The sequence below is a fragment of the Scardinius erythrophthalmus genome (assembly GCF_964197995.2).
Source record: "Scardinius erythrophthalmus genome assembly, chromosome: 15".
Lineage (NCBI taxonomy): Eukaryota > Metazoa > Chordata > Actinopteri > Cypriniformes > Leuciscidae > Scardinius > Scardinius erythrophthalmus.
This window is the reverse complement of record NC_138235.1, coordinates 27,749,728-27,765,294: the sequence shown is the minus strand read 5'-3', so window position 1 is coordinate 27,765,294 and position 15,567 is coordinate 27,749,728. Positions and strand designations below refer to the sequence as shown.

At 36.6% G+C, this 15,567-nt stretch overlaps 1 protein-coding gene across 1 annotated transcript; it reads left to right on the top strand.

The window, feature by feature from the left end:
* The first annotated feature begins 219 nt into the window (after positions 1 to 219).
* acvrl1 (activin A receptor like type 1) lies at positions 220 to 12,802 on the top strand. The gene is made up of 10 exons (XM_081387113.1): positions 220 to 826; positions 3,436 to 3,507; positions 3,788 to 4,012; positions 4,907 to 5,085; positions 5,286 to 5,385; positions 6,057 to 6,203; positions 6,370 to 6,645; positions 6,763 to 6,960; positions 10,766 to 10,896; positions 11,811 to 12,802. The coding sequence occupies exons 2-10, from the start codon at positions 3,438 to 3,440 to the stop codon at positions 11,955 to 11,957; spliced, it is 1,473 nt and encodes a 490-aa protein (XP_081243239.1). The 5' UTR covers positions 220 to 826; positions 3,436 to 3,437; the 3' UTR covers positions 11,958 to 12,802.
* The last annotated feature ends 2,765 nt before the right edge of the window (positions 12,803 to 15,567 follow it).

Sequence of the window (15,567 nt, the reverse complement as noted above, 5' to 3'; positions counted from 1 at the left end):
AAAAGTCCAGGCCAACACCCCACCAAAAAAGCATATTATTTTAAAGTAATCAACTTATTTTAAAATATAATACAATACGTTGTTAATTTTAAAGTAGGCCTAGCCTAAAAAGTACAATTTAATGGAGATCACATTTGTGATTTGACTTGTTCAGAAGGCACATGAATCCTCTATGAAGTTCAATTCATAAGCAACCAGCTATGGAGAAGAAAATAAAACAGACGTGGAAAAAATGAAAGGTCTTGCAGCAACAGGAAAACAGCTATGAGAGCACATTCCTTCTGAACCCCGGCTTAGACAATGAGGGGTGGGACAGATATTTTAAAATCTGTAATCTAACCCCTAAATCAGAAACATTGCTTAAAGTTTGCTTTACACTTATCGAGATGGAGTCGTCAGGAGTCGATCTAGGAATGTTTATTTCCAAGCGGAAGAAGACTGTTTCTTCTCCGAGAAGCGGTTTCTCTTTTTCGGTTTATCAGCTCGAGATTTGACTGGAGATAGGCTATACTGTACGCCACAGCTCGATATGTTCTGCGTTACGGCTATCTGTCCAATATTTCGCTCGAGGATATAAGACTGATCGGATTGTGAGTGAATGAAAACTGAACTCGAAAGAATTTAACTTTAGAGTAAACTCCGAGAATGTCAGGATGTGGCAAAAGTTAGGATCCGGCACATCTGGATATGACTTGAGCCTCTGATTTCAAGGCTATTCGTCGCTTTGAGACAACAGTTTGATGTTTTAAAGAAATGAGAGACGAGTTTCATAAACAGATGAAGTTTGATAAGCTTGATTCGTGAGTGTAAGCAAGAAGAAAATCAGGTAAATCACCCAGTATGGTTTCTAACCTCTTTTAAATCTCTCTCTCTGAAATTGCTATTATGGTGAATGTGGCGTAATGCATGACTATAGCCTATATTTAATGAATATGAATACTATTTAGAAAAATATGTTGATACCGGTTTGAATTAAAGGGCCATGCTTGGTCATAGCTTTTCCATTGTAAAGGGGCAGAACTGTTGCAGCAATTTTGTTATTTTAAGAAAAAGAGAATCACAACGTGCAAAAAAAAAAAAAAAATCTTAGGCTTTTTTTTGTCTTACTCTCTTCCTTTTTTACATTTATTTTTGAGGTATTTGGTCTTCACAGGTGGTGTGTATGTATATATATATATATATATATATATATATATATATATATATACACACACACACACAATATATATAATGAATGATGATGATGATGCAATATCTGAGGTCATGAGACATGTGGATGATGCTCTCATACTACATTCTATTTACTACAAAGATTTGGCTGCTTTATGTATCAGATATTGTATTAGAATATTAGAATTTCCAAATATATTCAGTTCAGGCATCTTTGCACGCCATTCTTACGAGAATCTTTGTTGCAGTCGATGACACGAACAGAGCCCTAAATGAAACCCATATCTAGTTAGCATGAACCATGAGTTCAGTTCATTTATCTCTGTGATTGTGAAATGCTGGCTGAGGCGTACCACTTCTTTTTAACTGCAGTCAAAACAAGCAAGTTCTTACAGCTGCAAAGATGGAGCCAGAGATATGCTGCTGAACGCTGAATTTATACCCTTAAATTTCAAAATCCTGACTCAGACACTTGATTTATTTTTTCAGGATAACAATATGTATGAAATACATTTGGGAAGTTGGCATGTCCTGCAGAGTAACATGCTATAATCTGCCTAAAACTATTTTAAACAGCTAATTTTTTAATAATACTTTTTTATGTATTATATTATTTTATATTTTTTTATATACTAAATGGAATATTTTGTACTTTTATAATTAATATGTCATTATCACACACAATGAGAAGGCAAAAAGTGATTAAATGTGAAAAGAAACTGAGACTTTCACTATCACTTATGCGTTCCTAATAAAATTACCTAAATATTAAAATAAAAAAAGCTTGATCTATATTCACACTACTTAGTTTAGTAGGAAATGACTGTAACATAAATAAATGTAAATATAAATGATGAAACAAAGCTGTGAGCGGCAAAGCAGTTTATTCTATTTAAAAGTCCTGAGAAAAGTGGAAGGAGAATAAGACTGTTCACTGTTAGTTCCCATGGGTCTTTTGACTGCTCTCAAGAGAGAATGCTGACAAGCAGGTCATCGAAACAGGAATCGCATTTCATCATGTTCACTTAAGGCTTTGATTCAAGACGGCCACTATCTGATTTGAGAAACATCCTGGCAGTTTGGAAATAAAGATCAGAATACCCAGAGAAGGGTGGGGTTGTTTTCCGTCTTAATGTGGCCCAGAGGGCCCAACAATTACCCATTTTCTTTGCACTAAGCGTACGTGACAAAGTTGTTTACACTGACCCACCTGCGCTTACATTGATGGGATTAAATGGAGAACTCCACAGACAAAGTGATTCCTGTTGGAATCTCGCTGCATGTGTTTTCTACATCAAGCAATAGCCATCCTCATTTCCAGTTACCCAGTTTGTGTGTGGGCTTGCATCCCTAAAATGACAATCATTTATATGCATACGCAGATAACAACAAATATCACAGATTATATAGATTATAATATATACACAAATGCATTCGGAAACATCTCATACAGACATATTGCCCAATGCATATTTATTTGTACAAAGATACACATCAACCCTGGCTCTCAAAACATCATGGCTGACTCTGTTTTTCCATGACGTCACATAAGTATATAGTATGCCTACTTTAATTACAGTGTTGAGGCAACACGAAAATAGTCTGTTGTTTTCAGCGTGCTACTGTTATACAGTGACCTAAAACGAATTTTTAGACACTTTCACCTATTGCTTGTTGAAAGCAGCCTGGAGAACAGGCCAACACTTCAGCATGCAGGTTTTCCGTCATCTTCATATAACACGTTTTCACCCAGCCATTTTGCTTGCGTGACCAGTCGACTTCCAGACCTTGAGGAACAAGCAATCCGGAGTATCTGGACGGCTAGCCGGGTGCGGCCTCTGAATGGCAGGAAGTATAGCCATCAATATTTACTCTGCGTGTGTAGCAGCCAGAGTGTCTGCAAGGAGGAGAGCGAGGCCTCCACTAAAGTCCTCTCCCACCCACTCTCACTATAATTGCAACACAGACAGACTGACTGGACCCTCTCCATCTGTCGTTCTTTAACTCATGACTTCCTTTAGCGTGGACAGGGCTTATTGAGCTTTTTTCCATTAAGAGATTCCAACACTATGTCATTGTATGATTGTGCCATTATATTATTCACACATGGAGCGGTGCCTTGTTAATGCCAGATCGGTGAAGGATGATGCAAGGGAGCCTGTGATATGTGAATACGATTAAATGGAAGGAGCTGGAAGTGGGGTTTTTTGTGTCAAAGTGCTCCCTCCTAAGGCTCGCTCTCATCCTGTATCCCCTCTTTCTTAGACATGAAGGCTTCTGAGATGTTCGCAGCATTGTTTGTTTTGGTGTATTCAGGGAGCTACGCAACTCTCGCAGGTGAGGTTACATAATTGCGGTCATAAGTGTTTATGTGTGTATATGTCTGAGTGTTGCATGAAAACCAGCCGGGTGATGTAGAGTGTTGCTTCCTGAGTAGACATATAAGCAAGAGGAAGTATGTATCCTCCTACTCTGTTTTGACATATTTTCAAACACATTTCATTTTTAAAATAATGTGGTGGTGGACTCTCCACCAGAGAATGGTTAGTTAGCCATAATTTATACAGTATATCAACTGAGATAGTGTAACATTACATTTTTACTTACATGTCCATAGATGAAGGCAAAAAGGAAGTTTTAGAGTGCACATGTGAGAACCCATACTGTGTAGCCGACACCTGCTGGGACCAGATTTGCTACTACACTTCGGTCCATGAGAAGATAGAAAGGGGCTGTTTACCCTCCAGCGAGCAGTGCTACACTCCTGTTGTTCCTGGAGTGTATTCTAAGTGCTGCTTCACACACTTGTGCAATGCAAACCTCAGTATGCCTAAAACAACAGGTCAGTCATTTCTATAAAAACACTCATTATTAAAATCAAAGAGTCGTTTGCCTTGGTAGAAGTTAACTCTTTGCTGCCTTAGTGTTACATTGGTGTTTCACCGGTTTTAACTTTCATTGGTTTTTAAAGTGCAAATTTTGGGGTAAAATCCCACTACTGTAAATTATACTGGTAGATTATAATTCCTATGTTTTGTCTTTGATGGGCATTATTTATTTTCAATGTTTTGTGAAAAGTCACAAGATTGCTTTCGATGTTTAATCTTGTATAATTTGTATTGTTTTTATTTATTTTTATTCCCCTCTAGATCCTGGTTATTTTATTGGTATTGTTTCCATGATATATGTCTTGTTTGCCTGTTATGCTTTTTTCTTTTTTCTTTTTTTTGTATTAAAAAAAAACATTAAGGATATCCTGGAATGTCATACTTGAAAAAATTAGAGATATATTTCGAAATATATTTAAAAATGTACTAAAATAGCAACAAAAAAATATTGTGCCAATATAAATAAATAGGCTACTGCTAATAATTTATAATTGACATAAATGAGTTTTAGTTATTTTTTCTCATATCTTTTGGCCATTTTCATATATATATATATATATATATATATATATATATATATATATATATATATATATATATATATATATATATATATATATATATCTTAGTTTGTAATATATTTTGAATTGAAATGTATTGTCTCAACAAAAAAAAACAAAAAAAACCTTTTTCATTGTCCTTAAATTTATTTTAAGGTTAGAAATGTATTTTTCTTGCCTTTTGAAGCACATTTTGTAATGTATTTTGGCATTTCTGAAATTAAATACAAAATTGAATATGAAACATTTTCAGCTGTTGTAGTAGAGAGATGTTGTCTCTGTTTCCAGTGGAAAAGCCCATCAAACTGATTCTGTTGGTGGGAGTGCCATTGTTGGTGCTGTTGGTGATGTCCATGGCAGTCTGTGGGCTCGTGTATTGGCTGCGTACAAAGCGACAGCATCGCCCCCTGGTGGAACACGAAACCTCTATGCTCAAAGTCCCCTGCGGAGGGGATCCCACATACGGGGTAAAACACAACTGCTGGGTGACATTCACTGCTTTTTGTTTGATCTCATTATTCTCATTAGTCTTATTTGTAATGAGCTAGTCAATGAAATAGAACTGAAAACTTCTGTCTCTTGAGCAACTTCTGAGCAAAATGTTCCTCTGGTTTGTGACTCAAATTCCCATCATTTGACAGTAAGTGTCTGTAATTCTCCTTTTTAGGATATCTTTGATGAGTATTGTACGTCTGGCAGTGGGACCGGCCTGCCTTATCTGGTGCAAAGGACCATGGCCCGACAGATCTCTCTGGCTCATTGTGTTGGTGAGTGAAACTTTCATATCTCATGACACAATGCTGCATAAGCGAATAAGGTGAAACAACTGCAGGATGAAGCAATGAAGGGATGTGTTCTTTTTTCTTTTCTTTTTACTACATAATGTATAACATTGTGAGCTCGATAAATGTACTCTAAACTTGTTTTCAAATAAAATTATATTTAAATAAAAAAAATATATAAAAATGATTATTTATTATAATTATTATTAAATAAAATTATATACATGTAATATTTATACTTTTTCCTTGTAAAGAGATTTCTTTATTTTTACTACATACTGTACAACATCGGGTTTGATTGAAAGGGTGGTCACATATTGATTTAAATGTACTCTTAATATGTTTTTAATATTACCATAATTGAATAAATATATTTGAACCCATATATTACACTTATTTAAAAATGTAATTATTCTTCTTATTATTATTATTAAATTAATAATAATTTAAATTTGTGTAATAAGTGTACACATTTATATTAGGATCTAATAATAATAATGAATAAAACTTGTAATCTTTGTATTAATTTATATGTTATATATTACAATTTAATTTGTTTTAACATTTAACAAGTGCACTGATCATGGCTATACCTTAGTATAATAATATATGCATCTCATTTCAGTTTATCATTTCCCTCTGAATGTTTCTGGCAGGTAAAGGGCGTTATGGAGAGGTATGGAGAGGCACCTGGATGGGAGAGAGTGTGGCTGTCAAGATTTTCTCCTCTCGTGATGAACAGTCCTGGTTTAGAGAGACTGAAATCTACAACACAGTCCAACTAAGGCATGAAAACATCTTGGGTAGGTTTCCACCCACACTGCATTTTTCATTTCTTGTGTGGGAAGGGATCGTTCTGAGAGTTCTGCTGCAGCCATGCTATGTTCTGACTTTTCTAATGAAGGAGTTACACAACTTTTGATTTAAAATGTAATACTTTTTCTCTTACACGTGTCCTCTGTCCATCAGGCTTCATAGCATCAGACATGACGTCTAAGAACTCCAGCACTCAGCTGTGGCTGGTCACACACTTCCATGAGTTGGGCTCCCTCTATGACTTCCTTCAGGACAGCACATTAGACCCCGAGGGCTGTCTGCGCATGTGCCTGTCCATCACCAGCGGCCTTGTGCACCTCCACACAGAGATCCTCAGTACGCAGGGCAAACCAGCCATCGCACATCGAGACCTGAAGAGCCGCAACATTCTGGTGAAGAGAAATGGGCAGTGCTGCATTGCAGACCTGGGTGAGAAAGTAGAACAGAATATCTGAGTCTAAGTAGGAAATGTATCTCATTCCAAGACTTTTTTTACTTTGGCAAATCATATGCTTTATTAATTGAGTCCTCTGTGTGATCTCTCAGGCCTGGCTGTCATTCACTCTCAGTCTAATGACTATCTGGATGTGGGCAACAACCCGAGAGTGGGCACCAAGCGTTATATGGCACCGGAGGTTCTGGATGAGAGTATTCGTGTTGATGTGTTTGAGTCCTATAAACAAACTGACATCTGGGCCCTGGGTCTCGTCATGTGGGAGATAACTCGTCGAACTAATGTAAATGGTAAGATGGAATAGTTATTCAACTTTATTTTTGTGCCACTACCGCTATTCTGTGCTCTTGTGACTTTAAAATTTGTTTCAAAATGTCACATACAGTATTGATACCAAAACCTTGATATGCTGAGACTTGTGTTTACAGAAAGAATTAATTAGTTAAAGTTTCATTGCACATTACAACTTTAAATTAAAAGTTCTGTGATTGCAGGATCTCAAAGCTCTACCTAACTTTCGGTTTCCTGTTACTAAGCAATGATTTTAGATGTGATAGACTTCTATATTTATTTTTTCTCTTAAGCTTCTTTGTCTTACTTCCCCTCTCTCGATCCTTCAGTTTTTTCTCAATGTCTGTGTCTGTCTCTATCCACGATTAGCGGCCCAATAATTTTCAAACAATCTTATCTGCTGTCAGCGCTCCTGCTCATTTAGTCCAGATGCGCTTGTTCTCTCTCTCTCTCTCCCTCTCTTTCTTAAACACACACACACATACTTTTTAAGAAGCACTTAATCAACCCTTTATATATAATTTATATGTAGTATTTATTACAGAATGTGATCTAATGGCACCAGTCTTCAGTGTCTCATGATTCTTCAGAAATCATTCTAATATGCTGATTTGGTGCTCAAGAAACATTTCTTATTATTATCAATGTTGAAAGAGTTGTGCTGCTTGATATTTTTGTGTTAACCGTGATGCTTTTTTTTTCAGAATTCTTTGATGAATAGAAAGTTCAAAAGAACATAATATATTTTAATTAGATATTTTATAAATTACTTTACTGTCACTTATATACACACACCGATGAGCCAAAACATTATGACCACCTGTCTAATATGCTGTTGGGAATGTTGGTGCTGCCAAAAATGCGCCGGCCCGTCGAGGCATGGAGTCTGTGGGATCTGGCACCATGAAGTTAGCAGCAGATCCTTTTAGTCCTGTAGGTTTCGAGGTGAAGCACTTTGTAAACATTGTAACGCACCAAAATAGAAACTCCCCATTGAGATTGGTTTAGAAAAAAGTTAAAAAGATGCGTTTTCTGCTGAGACCTAAAAACCTCGATAGATTGAGCCTGCTGAATATAAAGGGGAAGACTGTTCCATAATTTTGGAGCTACTACTGAGCAAAACTACTATCACGTTACGAATTCTTCTTGGATTGGGGAACAAACATCATTTGATTTGTTAATCTTAGAGTCCTAGCCGATGTGTAAAACCCTAAAAGGTTATTGATATAATTTGGGGACATGTTATGAAGAGCTTTAAAAAACAGTAATCCTGGCAACAAGAAGCCTGGCTGTGGCATTCTGTACAATCTGCAGACTAGATAATTGTCACTGACAGATCCCTACATAGAGGGAGTTGCAATAGTCCAGTCTTGAGGTAGTAAAAGCATGAACAACGATCTCCAAAACTTTAAAATTAAGGAAGGGGTTTAACCTAGAGATCATTCTAAGCTGATAAAAACAGATTTCATCAAAGAGTCGATTATGACTCCAACATTTCTCACGCTGTCCTCCACAGTTATTGCTAAGGGAGAAAGAGTATTGGCCATCTTCTCTTTGAATTTTGGTGGACCAAATATTATAATCTCTGACTTTCATTAAGTTGGAGAAATTTTTTATACAGCCAAGCTTTGACCTCATTCAAATAGACCAACAAGACTCATTCCCAACTTTCAGCGGTAAATATATCTCTCATCTGCACACATATGATAAAAAATGTCTTAGTGACGGCAGATGGATCCCAGAGGGCACATATACAATCAACGTAGGGCCCAAAACAGAGCCTTGAGGGAGACCATATTTTAAGGGGACCACAGAGGATGAAGTGTTTGCAAAACTAACAGAAAATGTTCTATCCAGCAGATATAAGTGAAACCATTTTAGAGCTGTCCCACAAACGCCAACCTCATACTCCAAACGATCTAAGAGAATCGAATGATCAACAGTGTCGAATGCGGCTCTGAGATCCAACGTAATTAAAACAACTGCTAGCCCAGAATCATCCGCTATTAATAAATCGTTCACAACTTTTACCAGAGCGGTCTCTCTACTCTAAACAGCTCTGAAGCCAGATTGGAATTTATCCAGGATATCATTCTCTGATAAAAACAGGGTAATTTGAGATATTAAAACCTTCTCTATACTAAAAGTGGTAATTACTCTGCAAAATCATGGCCACTGCTTGTTTAAGACAGGGTGGAACAACACCATTAATTAAAAAAACAACAGTGGAGCAACATTATTCATAATGCCCAGACTTACATAATTAAAAAAGGCAGTCATCTCCTCTGTGTCTAGAGGGCCGAGAAGCCTCAATGATAGAAGAAAATGGGCTTGCAGCATGCATCAGCAAAACTATTTTGCCGTCATCTCATTAACAATCAGCAAGGTCAGCTTTTAGATATAAAAGCAGGCAGATCAAGATAAAAAAAAAAAAGAGGTTTATGGTCAGATATATAATTGTCTTCTGTAGCCACATTACTAATAGACAAACCCATGGATAAAACCAGGTCAACTGTAACCATGCCTGTGTGTGTAGCATCACAAACTGACTGTGTAAAGTTAAAAGAGTCAACAATGTCAGAGAACTGGCTCACCAGTGGTTTAGACAGGCAACATACATGAATGTTAAAGTCCACAATGATTAAAACATTTTTTACTGGGCGGAACAATAAAAGAAAGAAAATCTGAAAAATCCTGAATAAAGTCCTTATCATATTGGGGGGGGGGGGTAGATAAGTGCACAATGAACAGTGTAGGTCAGTTCCAGTTTAACCAGCTGTAATTCGAAACTTGTGTATTTCTCCACTGATTGTAAGCTACATTTAAAACTGTCCTTAAAGAGCGTGGCCACTCTCTTACCTCGACCAGTGGATCTGGGAGTATTTAAAACATTGTGGTTCACAGGCAACAGTTCGCAAAGAAAACAGGTATCCGAAAGGTCAAGTAAGGTCCAAGTTAAAAAACAGAAATCACTATAAACATTCATCAACGCACACATCAGTTATGATAAATGGAAGCTCGAGCATGTTCGCTTGATGTGCGAGAACCAATGGGGTTCATTCTCGTGTGTTACGCAGCACGTTTGATCTTCCACATAAACCAAGTAGGTTTGTTCTTGGTTGAGCTTCTGTTTATGTTCGCTGATCAATGTTTATATGTGAATAAAAGCCTAAATTGAATCTGTTAAATCATATAAAGAAAATTTGGACTAAACCACTCAATTCATATGGATTAGTTTTACGATCTCTTTATGAACATTTTGAAGCGCCAAAGTGGTAGTTGCGTATAGCTGTCAATGCAGAGCACAGAACTGGCTCAGATCTTATTAAAAATATCTTCATTCTTACGAAGATGAACAAAAATCCTACGGGCTTGGAACAACACGAAGGTGAATAAATGATGACATAATTTTATTTATTTTACTCACTTGTTAGGAGATGATCAACAATATTCGCTTCACCTGTGACTGGTCATAATGTTTTGGCTCATCAGTATATACTGTGTATAACTATAAAAATGCAAAATAGAAGATTTTTAATGATTCCACTTTAGCTTTTTTCCCCATAATGTCAGCTGCCATATGCTGTTAGGCTCCCTGGATAATTTCCAGCAATCCTCCCACAGAAGTATTAGTACTGCCAACCTCCCTCAACGCCCAAACCACTGTTTTATAGATATGGTCAGAACAGACTTTCAGTCTTGGCATAAATCTGCATTTTTATCAGTCAAAATTCAAATGCTATGTAGTCAGCAAATGTTGACAAAAACTCCCATAGAAATCCCTTAAATCTGTGGTTGCCTCAGGGATCGTGGAGGAGTACAGACCACCGTTCTTTGACGTGGTGCCCTCTGACCCCAGTTTCGAGGAGATGAAGAAAGTGGTGTGTGTTGACCAGCAAAGGCCCAGTCTCCACAATCGACTACACTCTCATCCGGTAAGATACTCAAACATACCAGAGATACAGACTTAGACTTACTTGAGTCAGACCCTACACAAGGATTTGCTTTGACAGCTGCAATCTGGAGCAAAATGTTAGCATTACATGCGTGTGGGACAAAATATCCATCTATGATGTCACTGAAAATATCTTATAGGCTTTAATTTTAGGTTTGCTTTGCAAAAAGAAAATGGATGGAATTTACATTTATCCTGCTTAATGCAAAAAGCAGCTGCAGCAGCTTGGTAACATGTGTTGAGGAGTAGCAGACTTGCAGGCTAGTCGCTAGATTTGTTGCTACGCTCTTAAAAATAAAGGTTCCAAAAGGGTTCCACAAAGAACAGTTGTGAAAAGAACCAGTTTCTAAATCTAAAGAAGCTTTTCCACTATAAAGGACCTTTTATGCAATGTTAAAGGTTCTTAATGGAACCATAGATGAGAATAAAGAAACTTTATTTTTAACTGTTGCACCCTTTGAGTCCATATATCTTGATTCTTGCTGAAACTGTTTTGCCATATTAGACTGTTTTATGTCTGCCACAAACACACTCCCTCCTACAATGTATCTGTTCAGAGCAGAATGCTAAAAAAAAAAAAAAAACTAACAGTTTTGAAGGGCGAATATGATTGTTTGACACCTACTTCAAAGCTAGCATGACATGAACAGAATTCTCACAAAATCTCATTGTTTTGTGTCAGAAGTTGTTGAGTTTGGATTTGCAATTGAAGTTGAAATGCACTGAAATCTTGGTCACTTCTTTGCGTCTGTTTTTGAAAATGAACTCCAGGCGCAGTCACTTCACATAAACATATAGGTCTACCCACACAACTGTACATTTACACACTAAGAGAGACATCAGAAATGACTAAACAAATGATTATCTACGCTTTCTGTATGTTTTTCTGTCAAGATCCTGTCTACAATTGCGAAGATTAAGAAAGAGTGCTGGTTCCAAAGCCCTTCAGCTCGACTCACTGCTCTGCGTGTGCGAAAGACCCTCTCCAAACTGGACCAGGACCATGACTACGACATTGACAAGCTTAAACTGGACCTCTAGAATAAACCTCCTACCACATATTTCCAAGAAAGTTCCATTCTAATGGACCCACATTGCATATCCATCCATCTGAGTATAATCTAAACTCTTTTAATGTTCCTTTCAAGCTTCTTGTCTTAAGGCTTCACCGAACATGGTTTATCTTATCATGACATTCACTGTGGGAAGTCGAGGCCTTAACTGTGCTGTTAAATGTTTCTCCTGAAACATATCCTCTTGACTACTCTTCTAAGACCTCCGTATTTCACATTCACAGTGACTCATTTATTACTGAGAGTAAAACAGAGTTGATAAACCCACAAAATTCTTTTTAGAATAGTGAGAGTGAGAGGGGTTTTTACAGTCAGGATGTGGGTCATTCTGGACTTCCTAACTGCGGTGTTTCCTGAAATTCTGAACTTCCTAAACATGACTCTTACGTAGAGAGGTTGGCACATGCTTTAGACTGTTTGTTGCACTTATTTTTTTGTGGCTCCATGAAAATTTTCAAAATTTTCTTTTTTTAAAACAAGAATTGCATTACAACTTGCACCAAGTAATTATTAAAACAGAGGACATATTAGTATAGTGCACTTTTGTAAAAAAATTTTTTACATCACATTACTCTAGCTGTACTATATCATTTTTACGATGTAAGGAAAATGTACAATATATTTGCTTTTTGAAGAAATTATAATCAAAAATGTGTATACAAGATGTCTCTATTTCTTCTCATTACAAATAATAGTATTTAAGTATTAATAAAACTTCAGGATACTGAAACATTAGACTTTGAACATTTTTCTACAATAAAGGGGTCTTCACCAAATATTGTTTGATCTCAAACAAGTAAATACATTTCACTTAAATGCATCTTTGAACATTGACATGTAGTAGTAAAAATGTGTCCACTAGAGGGCAATCATTAATTGCTCTTTTTCCCCTGAAAGTCTTCCATTAGGTTCTTTTTGCCTCTTTCTCTTTCCCGTAGACTGATCTGAGCAAACTGTGCCACAACCTGATCTGGTTAATGAATACAACGTCGTCACTTCAGTAGCCCTAAAGGAGATATACATGGGATCTATTTCCTTTTGCCTCAATCCAATTCTTGTAAACCATAAACAATGTGTATACTGTCTTACAAGCCACGCAATCTCGCAATTGTTAGAATCGTTCGTCACAAGAGACACTAAAGGACCTGATACCCCTCGGGAGCTACCAAGACACACCTCAGTGTTGTTGAACAACATTTCACGGATACAATACTGAATGCATCCTTCACGATCATGTTTCAGACAGACCTATATTTACCCCGTCAAAAATAGATTTCTCACGTATCTTATTCACAGAAATGAGACTGCCAAATGGGTGTCTTTCCAGTATAAATCCCTTCCTATGCACACCGACACGCAGAGGAGGCCAAAAGAGCAGATGCTCCACTGATTGATGGATATTTATAAGATGTTTATCTCGGCTTTTTCCCCAAGCCAAAGTTTCCCTTTGGCGTGTCGTGTTTGTCTTGCTGTCAGACTGTATGGCGGAGTGAGAGGATGGGCATTGATTTCTGTCTGCCTGTTTATCTATATCTGCACCCTCGCTATATCCATCTGTGGAGGAGTACAGAGAGGGGGCTTTGCTGGAGATAATTCCCCCAACTCGGCCTGTCCGGTCAGATGGAGAGAGGGTTATTTTTAACAGAGCACAGCGGCTGAGTGGAGTATCAATGCCCTGCTCTGGTAGGCCAGACTCCTCTGAAATGGTGCCCCTCTATCAGCTGTGACGTTTTTACACAGAATGGACCCATTCCAGATGTCTTTGTTTGGAAAAATCGGATATGAACACCCAGCTGAAATATGTCGATTGATAATTGAAAGATATGACCCCACTTTACAGACAATAGACAGTCAGGGACCAGATTACTATGTAGTCTAGCGAAAGCAAAGAGGTTAATGGTAACAATAGAGGTTTAAGTCTGCAGGCCACAACTCTGAATGCTTTGTATTTGACCTTTGCATTGAGAACAACTTGAAAGGAATTTCAGTGTAATTAGATTAGATCTTGTACATCATTCTTTATGTACCCATACGGCTTAATGCACTAACTGAGACTCTCCTCATGTCATGTGGCCATTAAGAGGACAAATAGTGAGTGCATCAAATATCTCTTTATTTCTCAAAATTAAAATCACAAGTTCCCATCTGCCCAGCTATTTAGAGGAAGTAAACATCCTGAGGTCCTGGCAGAAGCTAGAGCGCTCCTATAGGAATATGTTTGACTTCTATCCCTGAAGACAGTTTCCTTTTTCATACTAAGTCAAGGACTTTGTTAATGTTATTTTTCTTTCTAATCAGTGTTTTTTTTTTATTGAGGGTCTGAGGTCTCTAAAGCTTAACCCATACTGTGGTTTTTGTAGGAGTCCTGAATGCTGCTCACAGGGGTTCTGTAAGCTCCTTTGGATCACACACATCGCACAATGTACGTCCTTCTCACAAAGGTAACTTTGGCTCCTGAGTCATATTATTAATGCTGAGACTCTGGGGAATAGCGAACACCTCCTGCTGGACCACAACAAAGACGTGACCTGCAAATCTGTCAACTTTCATACACACCATTTAATATATATATATATATATATATATATATATATGTATATTCTCTGATAATGAATATGTGAAAAGGACATTATATTATTTTTAAGAGACAATTACGTGAAATATTCCCATGACCTGGATGATATTTTTTCCATTAGACAGTTTGAATCAAATAGAGTAAACATATTTTATTTATTTATTTTATAACTCATTCTTGAAACATGAGACAAAACATGTTTACATTTTTTTTTTTTTTTTTACAAATTATTTTATAAATTTTAATTTTAACTTTCCCCATTTAACTGTTTACATATTTAAATTTGGTTTATTCAATTTTTTTTATTTTTTTTTTAAATATTACATTTTCAATTTTTCTAAGAGTTTAAGAGTTTTTGTAACGTTATTAAAGTGATTGTGCCTATATTTTATGTTGGCCATATGCTCAGTCACACAACTGTTAAAAGATGTTTTGTCATTTTAACTCATTTCTCTCATTTTAAGTATTACAAAATGTCTCCTGCATTTAACACACACGTGTTCACAAATTGACCACAAATATGGTTATTTTATCAACAATATTAGATTTTCGGTCAGATTTAGCCTACAATTTTACAAGGTAATGTAATAGATGAAAGGGAAAATCAATTTGAAATCAAGATTATTTAGAATAATATTATTATAAAAAATTATAACATTTTTTGTTAAAAAAAATATAGGAAACATTGTTTTTGTATCTGGGAGTGTTGACCCAAATTTTGAATTAAAGAGCAGGAAAAACACACCTTTTTTGAGAAAATTATAGGCTACGTCTGAAAATTCTGAACAGATTAATTCCTCACATAAACCATTTTTTCTTGTTTTGTAATCCGTTTTATCTCAGTACCTTTAAAAAAAACAATATTTGCCTAAATTTCATCCATGTTAAAGCCACAGCTTAAATGTCTTGAACATAAAATACGACATGGAATCAATCAAAAACAATCCTGATGAGACCTTAACTGGTGGCCTTAACCATCAGGCCAATTCACAAATGAGTCCTT